The sequence below is a fragment of the Salvelinus fontinalis genome, chromosome 6 (genome assembly GCF_029448725.1).
Source record: "Salvelinus fontinalis isolate EN_2023a chromosome 6, ASM2944872v1, whole genome shotgun sequence".
Classification (NCBI taxonomy): Eukaryota; Metazoa; Chordata; class Actinopteri; order Salmoniformes; family Salmonidae; genus Salvelinus; species Salvelinus fontinalis.
Window position 1 is genome coordinate 17,359,390 of NC_074670.1, and position 26,785 is coordinate 17,386,174.

General features: G+C 43.4%; 2 protein-coding genes across 6 annotated transcripts in view; both read left to right on the forward strand.

Moving 5' to 3' along the window:
- The first annotated feature begins 1,501 nt into the window (after positions 1-1,501).
- LOC129856672 (chemerin-like receptor 1) lies at positions 1,502-9,482 on the forward strand. Its single transcript, XM_055924410.1, has 8 exons — positions 1,502-1,622; positions 3,405-3,555; positions 3,751-3,890; positions 6,987-7,125; positions 7,380-7,494; positions 7,818-7,898; positions 8,090-8,666; positions 8,782-9,482. The coding sequence occupies exons 1-8, from the start codon at positions 1,502-1,504 to the stop codon at positions 9,012-9,014; spliced, it is 1,557 nt and encodes a 518-aa protein (XP_055780385.1). The 3' UTR covers positions 9,015-9,482.
- A 169-nt stretch (positions 9,483-9,651) lies between these two features.
- LOC129857209 (non-homologous end joining factor IFFO1-like) overlaps positions 9,652-26,785 on the forward strand; it is a 41,631-nt gene continuing 24,497 nt past the window's right edge. For 3 of the 5 annotated variants that reach the window (XM_055925237.1, XM_055925238.1, XM_055925241.1), the window contains exons 1-2: positions 9,652-11,129; positions 17,853-17,925. In XM_055925237.1, coding sequence (XP_055781212.1) covers positions 10,117-11,129; positions 17,853-17,925 — 1,086 coding nt within the window. In that variant the 5' untranslated portion in view covers positions 9,652-10,116. The remainder of the gene's footprint in view (positions 11,130-17,852; positions 17,926-26,785) is intronic. The other 2 variants (XM_055925239.1, XM_055925240.1) reach the window with 1 other exon arrangement.

Below are 26,785 nucleotides of genomic sequence, written 5' to 3' on the forward strand. Positions count from 1 at the left end.
AAACATACACAGTTTAATGTAACCTTTCAAGTCAAACTTGTGTGTGTGTGTGTGTGTGCTCACTCAGGGTCAGGTCAAGTCGGACTTGTGTGTGTGTGTGCGCTCACTCAGGGTCAGGTCAAGTCAGACTTGTGTGTGTAGGTAGACTTTAAGCCCCATAAGAGCAGGATTGAAGATCGGGTTAATGTAGTAGTTCAGTTTGCAGCCAGTAGGCTATGTTATGTCAACATCCCAGTGTCTAATATCTCTCTCACGTCATGCTCAGACAAGGCAGTCAGTTAGAGAAGGATTATTCTCCTGTAGTCCGATCATCATCTATCCATAATCTTATTGAAGACAAGACGTGTGTCTCCTGGGTGTTGTTGCTCTCATTGTTAGACACAAACACACATACAAATTATGAGTCAGTTACATTTGTGCTCTTGTTATTATATCACACGTGGTGATATCTCTCCTACGGCATTCAGTTTAAACAATGGATAGAGAGATAAAGAGTGACAGAGAGAGAGAGAGAGAGAGAAAGAGGGAGTATGGAAGAAAGAGAGAGAGAAAGAGGGTGAGAGCATAGAAGAGAGAGAAAGAGATTGATGAGAGTGAGAGAGTAGGAGAGCGAGAGAGAGAGAGAGGGAGGTCAAAAAAGGCTCAGATCCTTCCATTTATTTTCCCTCTGTGTGCCATTTCGGACCACACACTCACTGATCATTTCTCCGCCAGATTGTCGACAGCAAGTTGATTTACTCTTCTCAGAAATAGAGCACAAAAATTGACAGAGGCTTAAGATTGAAAAAAGAGCTTAACTCACAACACAGACTGAACAAAAGAGTGAGATAGGAAGTAAAAGAGAGAGGTAGAGGGGCAGGTTGACAGACGAAGAGGAAGGTGAGTAAGGATGCTCCTCTTGGTGTGTGTGTGTGTCACCTGTTTGATTTCTCATTAGTGTGTGTGTGTGTGTGTGTGTGTGTGTGTGTGATCTCATTTCAGCTTTGAACTGAACAGTGAGTTTGATTCTGTGATAATAGTTGTGTGTGTTTCAATTGGCTGTCTCTCTTTTTCTCTTCCTGCTTTTCCAATTCTCCACTTTTCCCCTGGTTGTGCACTTCTTACTTTTACACATTTCTGGCTGTAATACACTGGCTCACCCCCTGTCTCCCCTCTTCTCTCCCCTAACCACTCTGCTCTGCTCTCCTCTACCCTTTCCCCTTTCCCCTCTCCTCTCTCCTCTTTTCTGCTCTCTCCATCAATATATAACTACCCCACCATTGCTGTCTCTCTCTCTCTGTCTATATCCGTGTTAGCTAATACTATAGGGAATTTAACATTTCTAACTCTCACTCTGTTTTTCTGTGCATGTCTAGGGGGTTAAAACCTCCAACTTCCACTTTCTAGCACGTTCTCTGTCTCAGTACGTTACTCTCCTCCTCTCTCTTTTGACCTCTTCTATCTACTGGGCTTTACAGTAAAATCTCTCTCTCTCTCTCTGTCTTATTTTCTCCACCAGTTGATGTCTCTGGGAGTGAATGGCTCATGGAGGGGCTCTGTCCCATCCTCCATCCCTCCTGCCTTCCTTTCTCACCTCTCCCCCAGCACTGACCTGGGAGTCGCCATCTTCCTCATCCTCACAGGTGAGTCAAATCTACCATCTGCCTATAACACATTCACCCCTAGCCACTATACCCCTATACTCTTTAACCACTGATATACATTTGAAAGGATTGGATTTTACAGTATGTGTACTATAAGCAATATGGTGAAAAATCCTCAAAGCGTAGAGGGCAAGTTTGAGATATTACTATACTACATCAAATCATTTCAGATCTATACAAGTGTCTACAGACTTGGGTATAGAGGCTCAGGATTGTTGGTTGATTTGAAATTAGGCATCTCTCCTCATCGTAGATGAGAGATTCAGTGTTGGTGTCAGTTAACATCAGAGTTTGGTTGGTATTCCTCCTGAGTAACTCACTGGTAGAATAATCACTGGTAAAATAACATAATCTGTACAGTGTAGAAGTATTAGGCTTGGCTTAAGGTATATTTATGGGGGTGAAATTCTGTTCAGATAAATCAAGACTTAAAAACAATATGAACAAAATCTAATTTGATCCCAGAGGACTGAAAGGTTTTCGATATATAAGCTGGGCAACAGCTTTTCACATCTTAATCATGGGAATCCAGAGCCCACACAGATGGCTGAATGGGTTTACTTTGTTTCAACACAGATCTGTCATCAATCAGGATCAACCTTTCTGATCAAGTATGTCAGTGATCTAACTCTCTGTGACTGTTTCCATTATGGAGCTGTGTAGACAGACTGAATACAAAGTGTATTAGCATAGCAACCCCAGGGTCACACCAGAGAGGAGAGGATACACAGAGAGAAGAGAGGATAGAGGACAGATGAGAGTATAAAGGAGAGAGGATACATAGAGAGAGGAAAGAGGACAGAGGAGAAAGGAAAGGAGAGAGGATACATAAAGGACAGAGGAGAGATGAAAGGATAGAGGATACATAGAGAGATGAAAGAGGAAATGAGAGAGGAAAGTGGAAAGGAGAGAGGAAAGGTGAGAGAAAAGGAGAGAGGAAAGGTGAGAGAAAAGGAGAGAGGAAATAAGAGAGGAGAGGATACACATGAGGAATCACAGCATGGAACATTCCATACCTGTTGCTCCCAATAATTACCTACACAACAAATCAAATGAGGCTATGAACAGCACCCTGCACCGCACTGGCCAGCCAGCCAGCAAGCAATCATGTCGATTCAGCTATAACATTTATTCACTTTGGATTGGTTCCCCGATGCTTTCAAAGCCGGATAGTGGGTTGAGGGGGTCAGGAAGGTAGCAGCGGTTGAAATATTAAATGACTGACGGTTTACTGACCCTTGTTATACCCAAGAGCAGACAGTGAGCTGGTCTGTCTCTATACTTCTATCTTTCTCTCTCCCCCCGTCACTTCAAAGCTCCTATCTCCCCGCTCCTGTCTTCCTTCTCTCCTCTCTTCTTCTCCAGGTGTAGTGTCAGTGGTTGGGAATGGCATAGTGCTGTTGGGTTCTTCTCTCCTCTCTTCTTCTCCAGGTGTAGTGTCAGTGGTTGGGAATGGCATAGTGCTGTTGGGTTCTTCTCTCCTCTCTTCTTCTCCAGGTGTAGTGTCAGTGGTTGGGAATGGCATAGTGCTGTTGGTTTCTTCTCTCCTCTCTTCTTCTCCAGGTGTAGTGTCAGTGGTTGGGAATGGCATAGTGCTGTTGGTTTCTTCTCTCCTCTCTTCTTCTCCAGGTGTAGTGTCAGTGGTTGGGAATGGCATAGTGCTGTTGGTTTCTTCTCTCCTCTCTTCTTCTCCAGGTGTAGTGTCAGTGGTTGGGAATGGCATAGTGCTGTTGGTTTCTTCTCTCCTCTCTTCTTCTCCAGGTGTAGTGTCAGTGGTTGGGAATGGCATAGTGCTGTTGGTTTACTGTAGAAAGAAGAAGAAACTCAGACCACCAGAACTCATGACTATTAACCTGGCCATCTGTGATTTTGGATACAGCCTCTTGGGGGCGCCATGCCTCATCATTTCCAGGTAAGCGATTCCTGTCGACCAATCTTCAATCCCCCATACTGACAGTATGAACATCAAACTAGAGAGAATGATATGGTACAGGTGTCTTTTATCCAAAACAATTGACAGTTAACACTCACATCCCATGAATCAGACAAAGTGCTTAGTGTTCCAATGATCATTATCAGGTCATTAACTCCTCCTCTGGTCCACCAGTGTGTCCCATGGCTGGGTGTTTGGGGAAGCAGGGTGCCTGTGGTACGGGTTGCAGGGCTTTGTTTTTGGGATCGGCTCCCTCATCACCACCTGTCTCATCTCTCTGGACCGCTGCCTCAAGATCTGCAGCTTCAGATACGGTCAGTAGGATTCCCTTCATTTCTTTTTGCTATCTTTTTGAGTCATGTGTGTACATACTTATTATATTCTTCATTTTATACATTTCTTACATATTTTCCCTTGGGAAGACAATGATAAAGTGTTGTTGAATCCCAAAAACATTTAGCTTCCGTAGGCTACATTTATCCTTCATCCTTATTTGATATTTTTCCAAACATTTCATTACATGAAATGCATGTCTGATACTCAATTGAGAGAACAAAAGGGGTGACACAAAAGGATGTTGTTAACCCCTGACCCCTTTTAGTGGCCTCATTGACTTCCTGGTTTTCCCTGAGGCTTTAGTCAGTGGGTCAGAGCATAAACAAGGCCCTTGCTTTGAATATGCCCTTTATACTTAGCATGTCAGATAATTGATTTTGAACAGAATATTGAAATGAACCTCTGCATTCAATGATCTAATCTAAACATACACTATATATACAGAAGTATGTGGACACCCCTTCAAATTAGTGGATTCGGCTATTTTAGCCACACCTGTTGCTGACAGGTGTATAAAATTGAGCACACAGCCATGCAATCTCCATAGACAAACATTGGCAGTAGAATGGCCTTACTGAAGAGCTCAGTGACTTTCAATGTGGCACCGTCATAAGATGCCACCTTTCCATCAAGTCAGTTCATCAAATTTCTGTGCTGCTAGAGCTGACCCGGTCAATTGTAAGTGTTGTTATTGTGAAGTGTAAGGGAAGTGTGAAGTCGTTGGCCACCCAAGCTCACAGAATGGGATCGCCAAGTGCTGAAGCGTGTCGCTCGTAAAAATCGTCTGTCCTCTGTTGCAAAACACACTACTGAGTTCCAAACTGCCTCTGGAAGCAAAGTCAGCGCAATAACTGTTTGTCCGGAGCTTCATGAAATGGGTTTCCATGGCCAAGCGTTGGCTGGAGTGGAGTAAAGCTTGCTGCCATTGGACTCTGGAGCAGTGTAAACGCTTCACCATCTAGCAGTCCGACGAACTAATCTTGGTTTGGTGGATGTCAGGAGAACGCTACCTGCCTGAATGCATAGTGCCAACTGTAATGTTGGTTGGAGGAGGAATAATGGTCAGGTTGCTGTTTTTCATGGTTCGGGCCCCTTAGTTCCACTGAAGGGAAATCTTAATGCATACAGCATTAATGCTTACAGCATACAATGACATTCTAGACGATTCTGTGCTTCCAACTTTGTGGCAGCCCTTTCCTGTTTCAGCATGACAATGCCACCATGCACAGGTCCATACAGAAATGGTTTGTTGAGATCGGTGTGGAAGAACATGACTGGCCTGCACAGAGCCCTGACCTCAACCCCATGGAACACCTTTGGGATGAATTGGAACGCCGACTGCGAGCCATGCCTAATCGCCCAACATCAGTGCCAGACCTCACTAATGCTATTGTGGCTGAGTGGAAGCAAGTCCCTGCAGCAATGTTACTACATTTAGTGGAAAGCCTTCCCAGAAGAGTGGAGGCTGTTATAGCAGCAAAGGGGGACCAACTCCATATTAATCAACTCCAACTCCATATTTGTTGTGTGGTCCAGTGCTGCAAGTGAAGGCGTATTTAAGCTGCAGCTGGCCCAGAACAGAGCGGCACGTTTTGCTCTTCATTGTAATCACAGGGCTGATATAAATATGATATGCATGCCAGTCTCTCTTGGCTAAGAGTTGAGGAGAGACTGACTGCATCACTTCACTTTATAAGAAACATTAATGTGTTGAAAATCCCAAACGGTTTGCATTGTCAACTTACACACAGCTCTGACACACACACTTATCCCACCAGACATGCCACCAGGGGTCTTTTCACAGTCCCCAAATCCAGATCAAATTCAAGAAAGCGTACAGTACTATATAGAGCCCTTATTGCATGGAACTTCCTTCCATCTCATATTGCTCAAATAAACAGCAAACCTGGTTTCACAAAACAGATAAAGCAACACCTCACGGCACAACGCCTCTCCCCCATGTGACCTAGATAGTTTGTGTCTATGCATTGATATGTAGGCTACGTGTGCCTTTAAAAAAAATTATGTAGTTCTGTCCTTGGGCTGTTCTTGTCTATTGATGTTCTGTATTATGTTTCATGTTTTGTGTGGACCACAGGGAGAGTAGCTGCTGCTTTGCAACAGCTAATGGGGATACAAATAAAATACCAAAAAGACCAATACCAATGCCCTTGATTTTGTAATGAGATGTTGGACGAGCAGGTGTCCACATACCTTTGGTCATGTAGTGTAGTTTATAATCTGTTTGTCTGTATGGCCGACTCTTTCTTCAAGCCCACGTTGTAGAGATAATTGGGGGCACTATTGTAAGAGCAGTTTTTGATATTTTTGATTGGTCCAGAGTCCAGCTTGATCTTGTTGACCTGGAGATTACTTTTCGGTTACGTAGACACTAGGCAGCAATGATGTTATTGTATTGCTGGTTAGGGGTAGTCACGCAAGTAGCTATGGGAAAGGGAAGGTGGCCTAGTGGTTAGAGTGTTGGACTAGTAACTGAAAGGTTGCAAGATTGAATCCCGGAGCTGACAAGGTAAAAATCTGTCATTCTGCCCCTGAACAAAGCAGTTAACCCACTGTTCCTAGGCCGTCTTTGAAAATAAGAATTTGTTCTTCACTGACTTGCCTAGTTAAATAAAGGTAGAATTTTTTTTTTAAAGGAAGGGAATTGTCAGGCAGGGTTCATGTCTGGGCTATCAACATGCAACACTACATAAAGAAATAGAAAACCGTAAATATCACACACAACCATTTAAACTACTAGCAATCATTTGCAGGGCTCACTTGCAACAGATACCTTGGTCTCAATGAGACTCCCTGCTAAAATAAAGGAAAAATACATGTATTCATTACATGCTTCATACATCTGGAGCCTTTGGATCAATCCTATTTCTTATTTACTAATTAGTGGTCAATCAAACAACGTGCTTCACTTTATTCATATCCCTTTCCTATGTGTCTGTTTATAATATGGTACATGCTGGACAATCAGGTGTCTCTCAAAAAATAGATCTTACCCAATTAGAATAAATAATGGTGAAATAAAAGAATAACATTCCTCCATCTATCTCTACCAGGTCAGTGGATCGAGAGACGTCACATGTCCATGTCCATAGGGCTGGTGTGGTTCTACTCTCTGTTCTGGGCCTCCCTGCCTGTCTTCGGCTTCGGCAGCTACGGACCAGAACCCTTTGGGACCAGCTGCACCATCAACTGGTACTCCTGACTCTCTCTTATTAGACTCTGTTTTGATGTGTGTGTGTGTGTGTGTGTGTGTGTGTGTGTGTGTGTGTGTGTGTGTGTGTGTGTGTGTGCGTGCGTGCGTGCGTGTGTGCGTGCGTGTGAATGTCTGCAGTTATAAAAGCATTCATCTCATCCAGCAGCAAATAATTAAAACAATTGATCCTGGGTACGAGGTTGTAAAAGTATTCTCTCTAAATATACATCTTCTTCCTCCGCTTGTCTTTAAGGTGGGGGATGAGGTCATCTTTGATCGACAGGCTCTACATCTTGCTGATCCTGATCATGTGCTTTTTTCTCCCCACACTGACCATCGTCGCCTCCTACATGACCATTCTTCTGACGGTGAGAGAAACTGCACCCAGCTGCACAAAATGTCTGATTCAGTAGGGAAGAGTCCAGGGAACTCAACTCAGACTCTACAAGAAACAGCATGCCATGTAACTCATTGATTGTCAATCAATCAATTGTCCTGGCATATTCTGAGTGGGGCACACTATAACGTATGGAAGGCATGCTGAGTACAGTCCAGCAAGCATGATCTATTACCGTGATGGTGGACTCAATAGCTGTAGCCAACTGGTGGTCTAGCTAGCGTGGCCCTTGTGTATTTGTTTGTGGTCAGTGACGGTTGAAGTTTGTGTTTACTGACATGTCTCTCTGTGTAGGTTTACCGTTCTAGTCGCGCTCTGGCATCTATTCCCTCCTCAACTGTCACTCACACCAGCAAAGACCTGAGACTCACAAAGGTATGTTGAAACAGACTATGTTAGAAGAAGCTTAGTTACTGGCTTGAAATGAAAGATGTCGTAACATCTGCTTTATTCCAGGCAGAGGAACTACCAGGGAATAACGTTTGTATTAACATTGTAACAAGTGTGTAAGTACAAACAGCACAGTATATCTTTCTGTTGTTTCATCTATTGTCTGTCTGTCCCAGATAGCAGCTGTGGTGTGCTCCACCTTCCTCTTATCCTGGACTCCCTATGCCATTGTCTCCCTCTACTCCGCCTTGGCCCCCAAGGAGGAGCATGGGGCTGGGGAGGCCATGCAGGGAGGAGGCCCCTCCATGGGGACTGGAGGATCCACCGGGATGGCCTCAGCCTTCCCAAACATCCCCAACATTATGGGTCTCCTCAATTGGACCTCCACGGAAAACTACGCAAGCAACTACGGAAGTGTCTACTACGACCCTGGAGAATCCTTGCGGGACGTGACCAACCCAGATCCCTACTCCTATTCTGGTTTAGGGCACAGTCTGTCTGCTGCTTCCACACGCAGTTCAGCCCCAGGCCAGGAGGGGGAGTCGGAGACAGGGAGCAACCGGCCGGTGTCCTGCCTGCCACCAATGGTGTCTCTGATACCAGCAATGTTCGCCAAGTCTCACTGCATGATTAACCCCTTCATCTACCAGATCATGAACAAGGAGTTCAGAGAGGATGTGTACGACATACTGTTTGGGAGACAGAACGGGGAGAGGAGGAGAATGCAGGGAAGAGCAGGGAGCTACTCTGACAGTAAGGAGTCTTTCATAGCTACAGGTGTGGACTGGACAGGTGCAGAATGACTGATAACTCTCTCTCTCTCACATTTTCATTCTCTCTCTCTCTCTTCTCCTCTTTCTCTCCTCAGCCCCCAAAGGCAGCCTCTCCTACTGCCACAGCTGGCGAGGGAGGAGCAACCCCAAGGCCATGCCCATGGTGGAGTTGGGGAAGAAAGAGAGGGCTGGCGACACCATCTCGGTGGGGTGGGACGCCCTGGGCGTGGCCTCGCTGGACACACAGGTCAACATGGACGGGCAGAGTCTGAGCGAGGCAGGGAGAGAGCTGGGAGGTTCCACCTCTAGTAGTCTGATGACCGAGTGATAGAGGGAGAGACAGATAAGAGAGATGTTGAGAGGATGGAGGTGTTTAGGAGCAGAGGCCTCTTTAAAAACAGCTTTAAAATAAAATATGTTTTGTGTAAGTACAAACAAAGTATTGTATCATAGTGAGTGTTTTGAGTAGTGACTCTTTTTTAAATGTAGCCAAAACATTAGTATTATTATATAACCAACAATTATGATATGTAAAATATACACTATGTTGTATTTTTACATATTGTGTGTATTTTCTACCTTTATATCTAAGCACCAACAAAGATGTCTGCTGCAGTTTTGAAAATGGTATTCCATCTTTTAGTTTAGTCTATTTTGTAGTTTTTTTTGTCTTTGTCAACACTGTCCTGATAGGCCTGTGGGTTATGGTTCACATTATAGTTTCACACAATAGAATAGTGTGTAAAATTGTATGTGTGTATTTTGTAACAAAATAAAATCGAGCCAAGTGGGAAAATCGTGTTGCCTATGGTGTGACCATAAAATTACATTCACAGGTTGAAATGTTCCTGATAACACCTCCCCAAGTTGTGAACTAGGAGTTTAAGAGGTCTTATGGAACTGTTCGTAGCTTACTGGGCACAAAGGTTAAAAGAAAACCAGCTACTTGTGTATTTACGGTAGTTTCCCAGCTCTCCAAATCTTGCAGCACTTGTTGTGTCTTGTCGTCACTTTGGAGACAGATACGCGTTTACGGAAGACACTGGATTTATTTTTAATACATTAGAGATTTGCAGCATTTAACAGTACTTTCTCTCATATAGGCTGTATACCAAAAGATTACTTTTTTGAAATACATTTGAGTGTTGTCGCCTGCGCATAGCCGTCGGACCGGCCTATTCGGCATTGTTTTTTGGGGCGACCGTTATCCAGCAACAGAGCCAGACATGAAGAGAAAGGTAACTTATTCCACGAGCCTATTTAGACCAACCGGAGATAAATAGAGGAAACATTCGTAATTAGAAACAGTTACGTAATCAGGTAAAGGTGGACCGTCACGGATACGTCTGGTATCCAACAACAAGTCAACCTTCAGCCTGTCATAATTTTATTTTTGTGATTTTATACGGAGAAAATTACCGTCCGTGTTCATGCCAGATCTGCAGCGCTTTAGTTTTCCATACCATAGCATGAATCCTTTGTTAGGGGCGAACTCGCTTCTCCAACATCAACAGCAGCAGAACCAAGGAGGACCGAGTCATCCGGATTCCCCCTCAGGCCTACTGCCCGAAGCCGTCTTCTGCTCGCCCGACCCGACATCTTTCTTCCTGGGCGACCATTCCGGACTGGGTACGGAGACTCTGCCAGGGTTCGATTTCACCACACCCTCACAAGCTTACCTGCATCTGAACCATAATAACCACTCTTATCACCGGTCTGTGCCCCAACCTCCTGCAGCGATGGCCCTGAGGAACGACCTGGGCTCCAATATCAGTGTCCTAAAGACTCTGAACTTACGGTTCCGATGCTTTCTGGCCAAAGTGCATGAACTTGAGCGAAGGAATAAGATTTTGGAGAAACAACTACAACAGGCGTTGGATGCGAAGAACAGCTGTGATGGAAGTTGTTCTGAAAGCGCTAGACGGGCCCATACCCAAGAAACGGGTGTACAGACCGGGTTTGTGGGAACTATCCCGCTCAGGCCCGGGTCACTCCCGTTCCAAAACACCAACAACTCCGCGAGACGACCCACTACCCTCTTCACACCTGCCATCAACACTGTCCTCACGCTTGAGTCCAACAACAAAGCTGGAACAAACCCCACCGAACCGAATCAGAATCCGACCATCACGGTAAGCCTATCAACCCCGACAATCGACTCTCCAGCCGGGTCCAATTCAATCACCAACGGGAAAACGGTTTTCAGTACTGGCACTGGAACCCCCACCAACCCGCCTCCCCGGTTCCTCCCCGGTACTATCTGGTCCTACAACCATACCCGCAAGCTCGCTTCTGGCGTGGAGACGCGCGTCACCAGCCCGGGTGTGTCCTGGGTCCAGCCGGACGGGGTCGGGGTCCAGATTGATACCATTACCCCGGAGATCAGAGCCCTGTACAACGTCCTGGCCAAAGTCAAGAGGGAGAGAGACGAGTACAAACTCAGGTAAATAGGATCAACCTTTGTTGATTTATTCACCAATGTAAGGCCTAATTAACGTGTGTGTCTGACGGGTGTAAAGGCGCACGGGGACCTAGAGTTGTGATTAAACGTCTCTTGGCAAAAGTCAGTTGATGTAATTTAGTGAAGCTATAATAGGCGTACGTGTATTATTTTGCTCATGCTACTTGGGTGAAGTGAAAGGCCCTATTGCAACAGATGGCCTTTCAGAGCAGCTGTGTCATGCCTGTGTTCTGTCTATTTCTGCCACAGCCCACAGCATTCTTATTGCTAGAGATGCAAAGGGCAGCTGGGGGAAATGCCAAACATTATCAGACCATAACTGACTCAGAATGAAGTAATTTAACTGAGATCCAACACAGGAAGGCTCTGTTTCAACAATCACACCAATGCTTTTGAAGTTCAAAAACCTTTGAACTCTTGAGTTTCCAACTAGCTAGTGGACCTAGGTCAGGGTATGCTTGATTTAGCTGTTTGTACTTTTGGGATTACTGCATTGATTTTGTACTTTTGGGACTATTCCATTTGAACCAGGCAAGCCATATATAAATCAAGCACAGCTCAAGTATTTGAAGATTTGACTTATGGCTTGGCTTGGGGAAGGAATATCTGCTTAGCGCCCCTTTAGGAAAAAAGGGGGAATGGGCCAAACACAGTCACAGGAATCTAATACAGATACCATAGTGCACCTCTGCACGTTTGAAATGGCTGCAGTCTGTATTCTGTGACAGAACTAGAACCCGGACCGCTGATATGTGGCACTAGTAGCAGCAGGGCTGAGGCTTTGATTTACGCTGCACAGGTCACATAGACATGGTCTTTGCTGAAGGTATGACCATAAGTTGAATTGGATAAATATATCCCAGCGAAAATGCCATACCCGATGAATACCCAATGAATGTAAGGTGATAGACAAGCATGTGTGTCCCATTAGGAAGGCTGGGTAGGGTCAGGGACTGGTTTGTGATTGGGAGGTCCTGGGACAAGTGTGTGTTTGTGGCTGTTTTTTATTTTTATTGTGATTTCATGAGGCATGTGACCTTACAAGTGAGTCAAGTCCAGGCTTGTCTGACCTTCAGACATCCATATATCTGATAGCATCCGTACTGTACAGTCATTGATGTGATTTAGGCCTCCAGTGTAGTGAAATCATGTTATCTCTGTCATGAGTCTGTTGTTGTAGTAATGCAGTGAAATCTACCTGCAGCCAAAACCTAGAGAGAGGGAAACCCACAGGAGTATTCATTCACTTCAAGGAGGTAGTTTCAGTATAAGATACACCCCCTTCCCACCCTCTCCTCCACTCCTCTTCCCCTGCCCTGTCGCTTGTTCTCTGCTGGAGGTCATTTTGCAGGGCTCTGGCAGTGCACCTCCTTGCACAAAGGCGGAGGTAGCGGTCCTACTGCTGGGTTGTTGCCCTCCTACGGCCTCCTCCACGTCTCCTGATGTACTGGCCTGTCTCCTGGTAGCGCCTCCATGCTCTGGACACTACGCTGACAGACACAGCAAACCTTTTTGCCACAGCTCGCATTGATGTGCCATCCTGGATGAACTGCACCACCTGAGCCACTTGTGTGGGTTGTAGACTCCGTCTCATGCTACCACTAGAGTGAGAGCACCGCCAGCATTCAAAAGTGACCAAAACATCAGCCAGGAAGCATAGGAACTGAGAAGTGGTCTGTGGTCACCACCTGCAGAATCACTCCTTTTTTGGGGGTGTCTTGCTAATTGCCTATAATTTCCACCTTTTGTCTATTCCATTTGCACAACAGCATGTGACATTTATTGTCAATCAGTGTTGCTTCCTAAGTGGACAGTTTGATTTCACAGAAGTGTGATTGACTTGGAGTTACATTGTGTTGTTTAAGTGTTCCCTTTATTTTTTTGAGCAGTATATATATATATATATATATATAGATAGATAGATAGATAGATAGATAAAAATCGGCCGATTTAATCGGTATCGGCTTTTTTTTGGGCCTCCAATAATCGGTATCGGTGTTGAAAATCATAATCGGTCGACCTCTAATTCAGACATCATTCAGAAACAAAGCATTTGTGTTTAGTGAGTCTGACAGGTCAAAGGCAGTAGAGATGACCAGGGATGATCTCTTGATAAGTGTGTGAATTGGACCATTTCTGTCCCGCTAAGCATTCAAAATGTAACGAGTACTTTTGGGTGTCAGGGAAAATGTATGGAATACAAAGTACATGCATTTTCTTTAGGAATGTAGTGAAGTAAAATTTACCCCCAAAAAACTACTTAAATAGTACTTTAAAGTATTTTTACTTAAGTACTTTACACCACTGTACCCTTCTTACTCTCTCCTCTCCTCCCTTCTTTTCCTGACCTGCTCTGTCCTGTATTATCATCCCTCCCTTCACATCTGTCTCTCTGTCTCTCTGTCTCTCTGTCTCTCTGTCTCTCTGTCTCTCTGTCTCTCTGTCTCTCTGTCTCTCTGTCTCTCTGTCTCTCTGTCTCTCTGTCTCTCTGTCTCTCTGTCTCTCTGTCTCTCTGTCTCTCTGTCTCTCTTCTCTCTCTCTCGCTCTCAAATCAAATGCGGCTTTATTGGCATGGGAAACATGTTTACATTGCCAAAGCAAGTGAGACAAACAGTAAACAAAGAAGTGAGAAGACCGAAAACAATGTCACCAAAAACGATTAGAAATTAACAGTAAACATTGTACTCACAGTTTTGAAAATATTAAAAAAATGTTTTGTGTTATACTGTATTATCAGCTATGTACAGTGTTATATCAATGTGCATATGGTTGTAGTGTGAATAGTAGGGGAAGATAAATCAAGATAAATATTGTTGGTATTTACAATGTTATTTGTGCTGCACTTGTTGCACTTTTCTCATGGCAACGGGCCCAAATCTTGCTGCTGTGACTGCACACTGCGGTATTTCTCCTAACAGATATGGGAGTTTATCAATGTTTGATTCGTTTTCAAATTCTTTGTGGGTCCGTGTGATCTGTGGGAAATGTGTCTCTAATATGGTCATACATTTGGCAGGAGGTTAGGAAGTTCAGCTCAGTTTCCACCTCATTTTGTGGGCATTATGCACATAGCCAGGTCTGCCTATGGGGGTCTCTGTCAATAGCAAGGCTATGCTCACTGAGTCTGTAGATTTTGGGTCAGTCACAGTGGTCAGGTATTCTGCCACTGTGTACTCCATGTTTAGGGCCAAATAGCATTTAGCTGTCAGAGCCTTACTGATCATTGCACCTTTACACAGCCCATCTGTAAATAGCCCACCCAACTACCTCATCCCCATATTGTTATTTATTTATGTATATATATATTTTCTTTTCCTTTGCACCCCAGTATCTCTACTTGCACATTAATCTTCTGCACACCTATCACTCCAGTGTTTAATTGCTAAATTGTAATTATTTTGCCACTATGGCCTATTTATTGCCTTACCTCCCTAATCTTACTACATTTGCACACACTGTATATAGATTTTTCTTTTGTGTTATTGACGGTACGTTTGTTTATTTCATGTGTAACTCTGTGTTGTTTGTGTCGCACTGCTTTGCTTTATCTTGGCCAGGTTGCAGTTGTAAATGAGAATTTGTTCTCAACTGGCCTACCTGGTTAAATAAAGGTGAAATTAAAATGTTAATCCAATTTGCTCGTTTTGTTTGGGTTGATTCTTTCCAGTGTGTCAAATAGTTACCCTTTTGCTTTCTCATAATTTCGTTGGGTCTAATTGTGTTTCTATCCTGGAGCTCTGTGGGGTCTGTTTGTGTTTGTGAACAGAGCCACACAACCAGCTGGCTGAGTGGACTCTTCTCTAGTTTCATCTCTCTGTAGGTGAGGGCTTTGTGGTGGAATGTGTGGGCATCGCTTCCTTTTAGGTGTTTGTAGAATTTAACAGCTCCTTTCTGCACTTTGATAACTAGTGGGTGTAGCCTAATTCTGCTCTGCATGCATTGTTTTGGGTTTTGCGTTGTACACAAAGTAATTTTTTGCTAAATTCTCCATGCAGAGTCTCAATTGGGTGTTTGTCCCGTTTTGTGAATTCTTGGTTGGTGAGTGGACCCCAGACCTCAACCATAGAGGGCAATGGGTTCTGTTACTGATTGGGATGTCAAGCTTTATGTTCTTTTTGATGGGGTGATGGTCCTTCTTGCCTTGTGTCTCAGATTGTTCACAGCCTTGTGGACGTTAGCTGTGGTGCTGATGTTTAGGCCGAGGTAGGCATAACTGTTTGTGTGCTCTAGGGCAACACTATCTAGATAGAATTTGTATTTGTTTTCATGGCTTCTGGACCTTTTTTGGAACACCATTAATTTTGTCTTACTGAGATTCACTTTCAGGGCCCAAGTCTGACAGAATCTGTGCAGAAGATCTAGGTGCTGCTGTCGGCCCTCCTTGGTTGGGGACAGAAGCACCAGAGCATCTGCAAACATACATTTTATTTGTGAGGCCTGGTGCTGCAGGCTGTTCCACTGCCTTTGCAAAAAGCTTTTTTTGAAATCAACAAAGCATGAGAAGACTTTGCTTTATTTTGGTTAATTTGTCAGTAAGGGTGTGCAGGGTGTATACGAGGAAATGTTGGAGTCTGCTGTTGATGATGGTGCAGAGGATTTTTCAGAGATTGCTGTTGATGTAGATTCCACTATATTTATTGGGGTCAAATTTGTCTCCACTTTTGTGGATTGGGATGATCAGACCTTGGTTTCAAATATTGGGGAAGTTGCCAGTGCTGAGGATAATGTAGAAGAGTTTAAGAATAGCCTATTTGAATTTGTGGTCTGTATATTTAATAATTTAGTTTAGTATACCATCAACACCACAGACCTGTAGCTCATCCAATGTAATTGGAGAATCCAGTGGGTTCTGGTAGACTTTAATAGCTGATTCTAAGTTTAGTAAATGATCATGTGTATGTTTTTGCTCTTGCTTCTTTGTTAAATGACTGAAAAGGTTGGAGAAGTGTTTTATCCATACATCTCCATTTTGGATAGATAGCTCTTTGTGTTGTTTGTTTAGTGTGTTCCAATGTTCCCAGAAGTGATTTGATTCTATGGATTCTTCAGTCACATTGAGCTGATTTCTGACATGCTGTTCCTTCTTTTTTCTCAGTGTATTTCTGTATTATTTTAGTGTTTCACCATCGTGAAGGCGGAAGCTAAGGTTTTCTGGGCCTCTATGTTTTTGATTGGATAGGTTTCTCAATTTCTTTCTTAGGTTTTTGCATTCTTTATCAAACCATTTCTAATTGTTGGTTTTCTAAGGTATTCTGCTTGAATTAAAATTTGATATGTTAGCTGATAGATCAAATATAGTGTTCAGGCTTCCTACGGCTACGTTTACACCTTCACTATAGCAGGGAAACATTTTGTCCTGGAAGTTGTCTAGGAGGGATTGGATTTGTTGTTGGCCAGTAGTTTTTTGTTTTCTACACTACCCTCCTTCCATCTATAGCATTCCTTAAAAGCATGTCGTTTGTTCAGCTTCAATGCCTTGGTTTAGTATTGCTCTGTTCAAGAAGATGGAGATTTTGCTGTGATCTGATAGGGGTGTCAGTGGGATGACTGTGATCGTTCCGAGAGACACTGGGTTGAGGTCAGTGATAAAGTAGTCTATAGTACTACTGCCAAGAGATGAGCTGTAGGTGTACCTACCATAGGAGTCCCCTCGAAGCCTACCATTGACTATGTACAGACCCAGCGTGCAACAGAGCTGCAGGAGTTTTTTTTTTCTGTTTTTCTTTTGTCAGTTATGTCTAGGGGGCGTATTGGGGAGGGAATGCTGTCACCTCCAAGTCGGTGTTTGTCCCCCTGTCTGCTAAGAGTGTTGGGTTCTGGCCTTAGGTCGCCACAGACTAGTACATGTCTCTGGGCCTGGAAAGGGTTGATCTCCCCCTCTAGGATGGAGAAGGTGTCATCATTAATGTATGGGGAGATATAGGTACCACACAGGACAACCATTTTCTCTGAGATCATTTCCCTATTTATTTCCAACCAGATGTGAAATGTTCCTGTTTTAATGAATTGATTAGAGTGGGTTAGGTTATGTCTGATCTATACCAAATTCTCTCTCTTTCTCTCTCTCTCACATGCTCTCCACTGCCAGCTACATTCTCCTCTCTTCAACCCCCTTCCCCCACATCTCTTTCTCCCTCTCTCTCTCCCCAACTGCATGCGGCCATGCGCTTTCCCCTCTACCTAGTATCTGCAATGCGGTATACTCTGCACGGCAGGCTGTGATTGCTGGAAAAGGGAGGTGGCTTCCAAAGAGGGCTCAGCTCATCTTTCCCTCGCTCTCTCTCTCTCCCTCACTCTCACCTTACCCATATATCTCAATCACAACAGTGTGCACAATGGCACAAAAAACGTCTTTCTGTACACTATATAACCTATTTGTTTTAAGAGCAGTTTGGTAAAGACTCCGACATGTTGCAGTATTGTGCATTTTAAGCAGCAATTCTATAAACGGCAGTGCTGTGCAGTGGGGTCTATGTGGTGTGTTGAGTCACTGAATCAGTCATCGTAGTTCTAACATGTCAACTGTACAGGCTTTTAATGAGATTACTGTTCACTAGATGGATGGTGCTGTCTGACCCTGGGGCACAGGTTCATGGACCAGGGGTTTCAGACACACACACACACACGCACACACAGTTAATAGTTATTATTATGATGTTGCCATTTTACTGTGTCATTTACTTCACATTACTTTTTGTTGTGTAGGTGGGAGGAGGAGTACACTGTCAGAGTGGACATGCAGCAGAAGATGGAAGACCTACAGGAGGTAACACTGTGTGTGCGTGTGCCTGGCCTCTCTTATTGATTGATACATAGGGGGTAAATGTATCCCCTCTTTCTGATACACTTGTTCTCTGTTGATTTACAGGGACAAGAACAAAGCCATGTCAGAATATCAAACATGACAACAAGACATTACATTGAAATGTTTAGGAGCTCAATGCTTGTAGACACAAAGGCCCTCCTCACTGATCTATACACTAACTTAGGGCGCGGGGCCAGAGGCGCAGTGTTGTCTCTGACGCTGTGTCATCAGGTTCTGGCGGTGTTGACACATTTGACATTGCCCTGACGTATGCAAAACAACCTAATATAATTGCTTGTGTGAAACAGCTTGGTTGAATAGTGTGCAAACCTCTAACCTAATATAGTATGTTTATAAACAACCTAATATAATTGCTTGTGTGAAACAGCTTGGTTGAATAGTGTGCAAACCTCTAACCTAATATAGTATGTTTATAAACAACCTAATATAATTGCTTGTGTGAAACCGCTTGGTTGAATAGTGTGCAAACCTCTAACCTAATATAGTATGTTTATAAACAACCTAATATAATTGCTTGTGTGAAACAGCTTGGTTGAATAGTGTGCAAACCTCTAACCTAATATAGTATGTTTATAAACAACCTAATATAATTGCTTGTGTGAAACAGCTTAGTTGAATAGTGTGCAAACCTCTAACCTAATATAGTATGTTTATAAACAACCTAATATAATTGCTTGTGTGAAACAGCTTGGTTGAATAGTGTGCAAACCTCTAACCTAATATAGTATGTTTATAAACAACCTAATATAATTGCTTGTGTGAAACAGCTTGGTTGAATAGTGTGCAAACCTCTAACCTAATATAGTATGTTTATAAACAACCTAATATAATTGCTTGTGTGAAACAGCTTGGTTGAATAGTGTGCAAACCTCTAACCTAATATAGTATGTTTATAAACAACCTAATATAATTGCTTGTGTGAAACAGCTTGGTTGAATAGTGTGCAAACCTCTAACCTAATATAGTATGTTTATAAACAACCTAATATAATTGCTTGTGTGAAACAGCTTGGTTGAATAGTGTGCAAACCTCTAACCTAATATAGTATGTTTATAAACAACCTAATATAATTGCTTGTGTGAAACAGCTTGGTTGAATAGTGTGCAAACCTCTAACCTAATATAGTATGTTTATAAACAACCTAATATAATTGCTTGTGTGAAACAGCTTGGTTGAATAGTGTGCAAACCTCTAACCTAATATAGTATGTTTATAAACAACCTAATATAATTGTACTGTAGGCTATGTATAAATCCCTAACCTACTAGTTAGATGCTCAGCCCCTGACGTTCGTCATAGGTGTTATAGAAAGCAGCTGACAGTCATGATCAAACAGCCAAGTGGTTAACTATTTGAGGAACTGGTGTAGCTACTTACACACATTCAGCATGATTGAATTACAGCAACAATATCAACTCCCCAAAATGGCACCGTTGGTCCCCGTCACATAGTTACATCTGAAAGTCATTTGTACGTCCTACTTCCACATTTTATTGGTCACATACATATTAAGCAGATGTTATTGCGGGTGTAGAGAAATGCTTGTGTTCCTAGCTCCAACAGTGCAGTAATATCTAACAATTCATGACAATTCACACAAATCTAAAGTAAAAGAATGGAGTTAAGAAATATACAGTACTGGTTAGAAGTTTAAGAACACCTACTCATTCAAGGGCTTTTCTTTATTTTTACTATTTTCTACATTGTAGAATAATAGTGAAGACCTCAGAACTATGAAATAACACATATGGAATCATGTAGTAACCAAAAAAGTGTTAAACAAATCAAAATATATTTTATATTTGAGATTCTTCAAATAGCCTCCCTTTGACTTGATTACAGCTTTGCACACTCTTGGCATTCTCTCAACTAGCTTCATGAGGTAGTCACCTGGAATGCATTTAAATTAACAGGTGTGCCTTATTAAAAGTTAATTTGTGGAATTTCTATCTAACCTAATGCGTTTGAGCCAATCAGTTGTGTTGTGACAAGGTAGGGGTGGTATACAGAAGATAGCCCTATTTGGTAAAAGACCAAGTCCATATTATGGCAATAAAAGCTCAAATAAGCAAAGAGAAATGACAGTCTATCATTACTTTAAGACATGAAAGTTAGTCAATACGGAAAATGTTAAGAACTTTGAAAGTTTCTTCAACTGCAGTCGCAAAAACCATCAAGCGCTATGATGAAACTGGCCCTCATGAGGACCGCCACAGGAAAGGAAGACCCAGAGTTACCTCTGCTGCAGAGAATAAGTTCATTAGAGTTACCAGCCTCAGAAATTGCAGCCCAAATAAATGCTTCACAGAGTTCAAGTAACGGACCCATCTCAACATCAACTGTTCAGAGGAGACTGTGTGAATCTGGCCTTTTTGCTGCAAAGAAACCACTACTAAATGACACCGATAAGAAGAAGAGACTTGCTTGAGCCAAGAAACACGAGCAATGGACATTAGACCGTTGGAAATTTGTCCCTTAGTCTGGAGTCCAAATTTGAGATTTTTGGTTCTAACCCCTGTGTGGGTGAAAGGATGATCTCCGTATTTCCCACCGTAAAGCAGGGAGGAGGAGGTGCTATGGTGTGGGGGTGCTTTGCTGGTGACACTGTCTGTGATTTATTTAGAATTCAAGGCATACTTAACCAGCATGGCTACCACAGCATTCTTCAGTGATACACCTTTGCATCTGGTTTGCGCTTAGTGGGACTATCATTTGTTTTTTAACAGGAAATGAACCAGCACACCTCCAGGGTGTGTAAGGGCTATTTTACCAAGAAGGAGAATGATGTTGTGTTGCATCAGATGACCTGGCCTCCACAATCCCCCGACCTCAACCAAATTGAGATGGTTTGGGATGAGTCGGAGCGCAGAGTGAAGGAAAAGCAGCCAACAAGTGCTCAGCATATGTGGGAACTCCTTCAAGACTGTTAGAAAAACATTCCAACTGAAGCTAGTTGAGAGAATGCCAAGAGTGTGCAAAGCTGTAATCAGGGCAAGGGTTGGCTATTTGATGAATTTCAAATATAAAATATATTTGGATTTGTTTAACAATTTTTGGTTACTACATGATTCCATATTTGTTATTTCATAGTTTTGATGTGTTCACTATTATTCTACAATGTAGAAAATAGTAAAAATAAAGAAAAACCCTTGAATGAGTAGGTGTTCTTAAACTTTTGACCTAATATAAATATTAGGATGAACAATGTCAGTGGCATTGACTAAATACAGTAGATTAGAATACAGTATATACATATGAAATGAGTCAAACAGTATGTAAACATGTATTAAAGTGACCAGTGATTCCATGTCTATGTATATTGGACAGCAGGCTCTAAGGTGCAGGGTTGAGTAACCGGTTGGTAGCCAGCAAGTGATGGCTATTTAACAGTCTGATGGCCTTGAGATAGAAGCTGTTTTTCAGTCTCTCGGTCCCAGCTTTGGAGCACCTGTACTCAATCAAGCAATCAAATGTATTTATAAAGCCCTTTTTACATCAGCCGATGTCACAAAGTGCTATACAGAAACCCGACCTAAAACCCCAAACAGCAAGCAACGCAGATGTAGAAGCACGGTGGCTAGGAAAAACTCCCTAGAAAGGCAGGAACCTAGGAAGAAACCTAGAGAGGAGCCAGGCTCTTAGGGGTGGCCAATCCTCTTCAGGCTGTGCCGGGTGGAGATTATAACAGAACATGCCCAAGATGTTCAAACGTTCATAGATGACCAGCAGGGTCATATAATAATCACAGTGGTTGTAGAGAGTGCAACAGGTCAGCACCTCAGGAGTAAATGTCAGTTGGCTTTTCATAGCCGATCATTCAGAGTTAGATATAGCAGGTACGGTAGAGAGAGAGTTGAAAACAGCAGGTCCGGGACAAGGTAGCATATCCGGTCAACAGGTCAGGGTTCCTTAGCTGCAGGCAGAACAGTTGAAACTGGATCAGCAGCAGGTGGACTGGGGAAAGCGGGTAGACTGGGGACAGCAGGTGGACTGGGGACCGCAAGGAGTCATCAGGCCAGGTATTCCTGAGGCATGGTCCTAGGGCTCAGGTCCTCTGAGAGAAAAGAGAGAAAGATAGAGAGTTAAAGGGAGTATACTTAAATTCACTCTGTACACAGGATAAATACGCCAGATATAACAGACTGATCCTAGCCCCCCAACACAAACTATTGCAGCATAAACACTGGAGGCTGAGACGGGAGGGGTTGGGAGACACTGTGGCCCCGTCCGATGATACCCCCGGACAGGGCCAACCAGGCAGGATATAACCCCACCCACTTTGCCAAAGCACAGGCCCCACACGCCTAGAGGGATATCTTCAACCACCAACCTACTACCCTGAGACAAGGCCGAGTATAGCCCACGAAGATCTCCCCCACGGCACGAACCCGAGGGGGGCGCCAACCCGGACAGGAAGATCACGTCAGTGACTCAACCCACTCAAGTGACACACCCCTCCTAGGGACGGCATGGAAGAGCACCAGTAAGCCAGTGACTCAGCAACCGTAATAGGGTTAGAGGCAGAGAATCCTAGTGGAGAGAGGGGAACCGGGACAGGCAGAGACAGCAAGGGCGGTTCGTCGCTCCAGTGCCTTTCCGTTCAACTTCACATCCCTGGGCCATACTACACTCAATCATAGGACCTACTGAAGAGATGAGTCTTCAATGAAGACTTAAAGGTCGAGACCGAGTCTGCGTCTCTCACATGGATAGGTAGACCATTCCATAAAAATTGAGCTTCATAGGAGAAAGCCCTGCATCCAGCTGTTTGCTTGGAAATTCTAGGGACAATAAGGAGGCCTACGTCTTGTGACCAGAAGTGCACTGCTCGCAACCGCAGGACTCTCCAGAGGGTGGTGCGGTCTGCCCAACGTATCACCGGTGGCACACGGCCTGCCTTCCAGGACACCTACAACACCCGATGTCACAGGAAGGCCAAAAGGATCATCTAGAACATCAACCACCCGAGACACGGCCTGTTCACCCCGCTATCATCCTGACCTTAGCGGGGTGAACAGGCCGTGGCTCGGGTGGTTGATGTCCTTGAAGTGCGGGCAGTGCACTTCCACAGTCCTTGGGAGTGGGCTGTGTTGGTGGCACTGTGTTATGCTCAAAGCAGGCGAAAAAGGTGTTTAGCTTGTCCGGGAGCAAGACGTCGGTGTCCTCGACGTGGCTGGTTTTCCCTTTGTAATCCGTGATTGTCTGTAGACCCTGCCACATATGTCGAGGAAGTTGGAGTAGCAGTGGTCATGTGGTTTTTAGCAGCATGGGTACTACAGTCAATGTGTTAATAGAACTTCGGGAGCGTTTTCTTCAAATTTGCTTTGTTAAAATCCCCAAATACAATAAATGCGCCCTCAGGATATGTGGTTTCTAGTTTGCACAAAGTCCAGTGTAGTTCCTTGAGGGCCGTCGTGGTATTGGCTTGAGGGGGGATGTACACGGCTGTGACCATAGCTGAAGAGAATTATCTTGGTAGGTAATACAGTCGGCATTTGATTGTGAGGTAATCTAGGTCTGATGAACAAAAGGACTTGAGTTTCTGTACATTATCACAATCACACCATAAGTAATTAATCATGAAACAAACACCCCCGCTTTCTTCTTCCCGGAGAGTTCTCTATTCCTGTGTGCACGATGTACTGAGAACCCAGCTGGCTGTATTGACCGGGACAGTATATCCGGAGAGAACCTTGATTCCGTGAAACAGAGTATGTTACAGTCCCTGATGTCTCTCTGGAGGAGATCCTCGCCCTGAGCTCGTCTACTTTATTGTCCAGGGACTAAACATTAGCGAGTAATATACTCGGAAGCGGTGGAAGGTGTGCACGCCTCCTGTGTCAGACTTGAAGTCTACTCTTCTCCGACGGCGGCATCTTGTAGCAGCCTCTGGGATAAGTTAAATTACCCTGGGGGTTACGAACAAAGGATCCAAATTGGGAAAGTCGTATTCCTGGTCGTAATGCTGGTGAGTTAGCACCACTATGATATTCAAAAGTTCTTTCTGTCTGTAAGAAATAACACAAAAAAAATAATAATACTGCAAAGTTGCTAAGGAGCTAGAAGCAGAGCTGCCATGTCTGTCGGCGCCATCTTGCCATCGGTGAGCATATAAAGCTGAGCCAGGTGGGGCTCTGGTTTCTCAGGTTTGTTGTGTGTGCGGATGTGTGAGGATGCAACTGCAGGGGACATCTACCTAACCCAGTTAGAGAGTCTCTGTTGAGCCAACAGGAGACCACATGGCATGCAGCAAAGTCCCACTTTACATTATACTATCCATGCAGAACAATGTACAAGAGTTACACAAAGAAACACTCACGGACGAGTCAAGTCAAGTTACCCTATTTCATTTGCTGCACAGACACAATCAGCTTTTATGTCAAGACATATCTCAGGAAGAAGTTCTGCAAAATATTATGGCTAGTAGTTTAGGGAATCAAATACTTCAGAGAATAGAGGGAGAATTAGATCAACAATATAATCCAAGGCACACATGAGATTAAGTAGGCATGGTTGTCAATGTATAATCTGTGTATGTACTGTATGTTTGTGTGTTGTACTTTGGATTTGTAGTAAGACTTAGGGTAAGAACATTTATCCTTACACTGTAAAGAATATATAATCATCATGGACAGATTATACTGTTGTACTTTGGATTTGAAGTAAGATTTGAGTCAAGACTTATAATGACAAGATATAATGTTTTACTCTTTGGCCCTACCCTGAGATGGTCAATATAGAATGTTGTACTGTTTGGCCCTACCCTGAGATGGTCCATATAGAATGTTTTACTGTTTGGCCCTACCCTGAGATGGTCAATATAGAATGTTTTACTGTTTGGCCCTACCCTGAGATGGTCAATATAGAATGTTGTACTGTTTGGCCCTACCATGAGATGGTCAATATAGAATGTTGTACTGTTTGGCCCTACCATGAGATGGTCAATATAGAATGTTTTACTGTTTGGCCCTACCCTGAGATGGTCAATATATAATGTTTTACTCTTTGGCCCTACCCTGAGATGGTCAATATATAATGTTTTACTGTTTGGCCCTACCCTGAGTTGGTCCATATAGAATGTTGTACTGTTTGGCCCTACCATGAGATGGTCAATATAGAATGTTTTACTGTTTGGCCCTACCCTGAGATGGTCAATATATAATGTTTTACTCTTTGGCCCTACCCTGAGATGGTCCATATAGAATGTTGTACTGTTTGGCCCTACCCTGAGATGGTCAATATAGAATGTATTACTGTTTGGCCCTACCCTGAGATGGTCAATATAGAATGTTTTACTGTTTGGCCCTACCCTGAGTTGGTCCATATAGAATGTTGTACTGTTTGGCCCTACCCTGAGTTGGTCCATATAGAATGTTTTACTGTTTGGCCCTACCCTGAGATTGTCAATATAGAATGTATTACTGTTTGGCCCTACCCTAAGTTGGTCAATATAGAATCTATTACTGTTTGGCCCTACCCTAAGTTGGTCAATATAGAATGTTGTACTGTTTGGCCCTACCCTGAGTTGGTCAATATAGAATGTTTTACTGTTTGGCCCTACCCTGAGATGGTTAATATAGAATGTTTTACTGTTTGGCCCTACCCTGAGTTGGTCCATATAGAATGTTTTACTGTTTGGCCCTACCCTGAGATGGTCAATATAGAATGTTTTACTGTTTGGCCCTACCCTGAGATGGTCAATATAGAATGTTGTACTGTTTGGCCCTACCATGAGATGGTCAATATAGAATGTTGTACTGTTTGGCCCTACCATGAGATGGTCAATATAGAATGTTTTACTGTTTGGCCCTACCCTGAGATGGTCAATATATAATGTTTTACTCTTTGGCCCTACCCTGAGATGGTCCATATAGAATGTTGTACTGTTTGGCCCTACCCTGAGATGGTCAATATAGAATGTATTACTGTTTGGCCCTACCCTGAGATGGTCAATATAGAATGTTTTACTGTTTGGCCCTACCCTGAGTTGGTCCATATAGAATGTTGTACTGTTTGGCCCTACCCTGAGTTGGTCCATATAGAATGTTTTACTGTTTGGCCCTACCCTGAGATTGTCAATATAGAATGTATTACTGTTTGGCCCTACCCTAAGTTGGTCAATATAGAATCTATTACTGTTTGGCCCTACCCTAAGTTGGTCAATATAGAATGTTGTACTGTTTGGCCCTACCCTGAGTTGGTCAATATAGAATGTTTTACTGTTTGGCCCTACCCTGAGATGGTTAATATAGAATGTTTTACTGTTTGGCCCTACCCTGAGTTGGTCCATATAGAATGTTTTACTGTTTGGCCCTACCCTGAGATGGTCAATATAGAATGTTGTACTGTTTGGCCCTACCCTGAGTTGGTCAATATAGAATGTTTTACTGTTTGGCCCTACCCTGAGATGGTCAATATAGAATGTTTTACTGTTTGGCCCTACCCTGAGTTGGTCCATATAGAATGTTTTACTGTTTGGCCCTACCCTGAGATGGTCAATATAGAATGTTGTACTGTTTGGCCCTACCCTGAGTTGGTCAATATAGAATGTTTTACTGTTTGGCCCTACCCTGAGATGGTCAATATAGAATGTTTTACTGTTTGGCCCTACCCTGAGTTGGTCCATATAGAATGTTTTACTGTTTGGCCCTACCCTGAGATGGTCAATATAGAATATTTTACTGTTTGGCCCTACCCTGAGATGGTCAATATAGAATGTATTACTGTTTGGCCCTACCCTGAGATGGTCAATATAGAATGTTTTACTGTTTGGCCCTACCCTGAGATGGTCAATATAGAATGTTTTACTGTT